This window comes from Penaeus japonicus, unplaced genomic scaffold (assembly GCF_977035675.1).
Source record: "Penaeus japonicus unplaced genomic scaffold, GWHDUDI00000001_assembly GWHDUDI00000039, whole genome shotgun sequence".
Lineage (NCBI taxonomy): Eukaryota > Metazoa > Arthropoda > Malacostraca > Decapoda > Penaeidae > Penaeus > Penaeus japonicus.
Window position 1 is genome coordinate 7,921,413 of NW_028234441.1, and position 2,500 is coordinate 7,923,912.

Below are 2,500 nucleotides of genomic sequence, written 5' to 3' on the forward strand. Positions count from 1 at the left end.
CAATTGTTACATATAAAACTATATATATATATATATATATATATATATATATATATATATATATATATATATATATATATGTTGATGTTTGTGTATATTTTTACAATATAAGTTAATGTTTGTGTTTATATTTAGAAACTGATCTGTGCTTTCATAAATTTTTCTTTGTTTGTGTGTAGCTGACTTTTGTATACAAAAAAACGTACTAGAGTGGATAAAACAGAAAAATGGTATGTACATCATGAATACATCATGCACTTTAATATTATTGCATGTAATACATATTAAGAAAAGGGAAAGAGGAACAAACAAATTAGAGTAATGTACATTAGATTACACAATTCTCTATATATACGCATATTTCTAGAAATTTTGCGACAGACCATAGACATACATTCAGTACTGGAATTCAGTTTTGCGTCTTGTGACATATGAATTCCTTTATTGATGTTCCTGATTCAAGATTTTGAACAAACAACACTGTTGCGTCCCACGCAAATATTTCTATTTGCGTGGGACTGATGTATTTCCGACAGACATGCTATCACGTGAGGGGCAGCTGAGAGGATGTGGTATAGAGGGTGGATTCAAAAGCAAACTAAGGGAATCATTATAATTTTTTTTTTTTTTTTTTTTTTTTTTTTTTTTGAGGCCAAAGGCAGAGGGTAAGGGTAAGAAAACTTTCCGTTGCGAAGGGAACTTACTTCTCCTGTCGACATCTGCAACATTAAGGAAAATAAAATTGTTAGCAATGATTCTACAGCAAGTCACCAGGATAAAAAAACAAATCTTTAAACAAACAGAAATGCGTTATAACGCCATACACAAACACACATACACGCAAATAAAGAGGCTTATATCCATGTAGAAATAAAAATATCAAATAAAATAATCAGCCTATAATATTTCAAAGAAAAATGTATATATGTGTATATATATATACATAAATATATATAATATATATATATACTACCCACCCACCATATATTATAATATATATAGTCTCTATATATACATATATATATATATATATATATATATATATATTTTATAAAATTTTTTTATATATGTAAAATATATTTATATAATATATATATATATATATATATATGATTACATATATATATAAATATATATATATATATATATAAATATAAGTATATTATATATATATACGTGTGTGTGCCGGTGTGTGTGTGTGTGTGTGTGTGTGTGTGAGATGTGTGTGTGTGTGTGTGTGTGTGTGTGGTGTGTGTTGTGTGTGTGTGTTGTGTGTGTGCTGTTTGGTTGTGTGTGTGTGTGTTGGAGGTGTGTGTTGTTTTATGTTTGTGTGTGTGTGTGTGTGTGTGTGTGTGTGTGTGTGTGTGTGCTTGTGTGTGTGCTTGTGTGTGTGTTTGTGTATGTATGTGTGAAAAAGTAATCCGTTTAGCAGGTGGACACTCTATAGGTATGACGTAACACTTCCTTGAAAATCGACACTCTATGACAGGCTAACAATATTCCAACTAGACTTGGCCTAAAGCTGCCGTGGCGAGACACTCACTTGCGCGTGTGCTTGTGCTTGGCGGCGTTCCTCCTGTGGATGTCGATGAGGAAGATGGTCATGGAGCCGAAGATGACGAAGGTCGAGGAGAAGTAGTAGCCCGCCTTGTCCCCGTAGCCTATGTTGATGTAGCCTGCAAGGGCGAGAGAGACTTGGAGACTTCTGGCTTACATAGCTTTCTCTTTGAATGATTTCTTTCTTCAATATTGTTTATGTTGCTCTCATACATTTATCTGAATTTATTTGGAGTCTCCCCTTTCTCTCTCTCTCTCTCTCTCTCTCTCTCTCTCTCTCTCTCTCTCTCTCTCTCTCTCTCTCTCTCTCTCTCTCTCTCTCTCTCTCTCTCTCTCTCTCCCTCTCTCTCTTACGGTCACAACCTCAGAGTAATATTCCTCCTCAGTCTCTTGCCTTTTGCCTAGCCAAGTACACCATATCTCCTTAATTATCAAATCTCTTTTGTTTATCTACATATATTCTTCAAATCTAACAAAGGAGAATCTTACAAACAATCAAAACAAATAAAATAACCAAAGCAACACATATATAATTCACATATCACAATTCCACTCCTATTCGTGAAGACTGCAACCTCAAACCCATCCGTCGCACGACGCCCTACCGGTAATCGGCACTCCAATGGCGGTGGGAATGGCCTGCGAGCACTGGACGAAGCCCCACGTCCTGGCGAAGTTCCTCGCTCGCACCTTCTCGTAAGTGTACATCTTGAGGGAGTAGTGGAAGCCTCCGCAGAAGATGCCGTAGAGCCAGGCGAAGAGGACGTAGCCGTGGTAACCTGCGGAGAGTGGGCGGTTGTCAGTCTGGTTGGTGATTTAGGGGTGAAACGTGTCTTTTTTCTCTCTATTTCTTTCCTTTTTTTACTTTATCTGTTTACTTTTTTTTCCTCCCTGCCTCTTACTCGAACGCTTTTTTCTATTCCGTCTCACCTCTCACCTCTCA

The 2,500-nt window shown here is 36.2% G+C and overlaps 1 protein-coding gene across 3 annotated transcripts in view; it reads right to left on the bottom strand.

Moving 5' to 3' along the window:
• The window catches only part of LOC122251284 (monocarboxylate transporter 12), a 199,034-nt gene that overhangs the window by 8,981 nt on the left and 187,553 nt on the right, over positions 1 to 2,500 (bottom strand). For 2 of the 3 annotated variants that reach the window (XM_086533667.1, XM_086533666.1), the window contains exons 7-9: positions 2,163 to 2,336; positions 1,544 to 1,676; positions 705 to 719 (exon numbers count right to left, since the gene is read on the bottom strand). In XM_086533667.1, coding sequence (XP_086389793.1) covers positions 705 to 719; positions 1,544 to 1,676; positions 2,163 to 2,336 — 322 coding nt within the window. The remainder of the gene's footprint in view (positions 1 to 704; positions 720 to 1,543; positions 1,677 to 2,162; positions 2,337 to 2,500) is intronic. The other variant, XM_086533669.1, reaches the window with a different exon arrangement.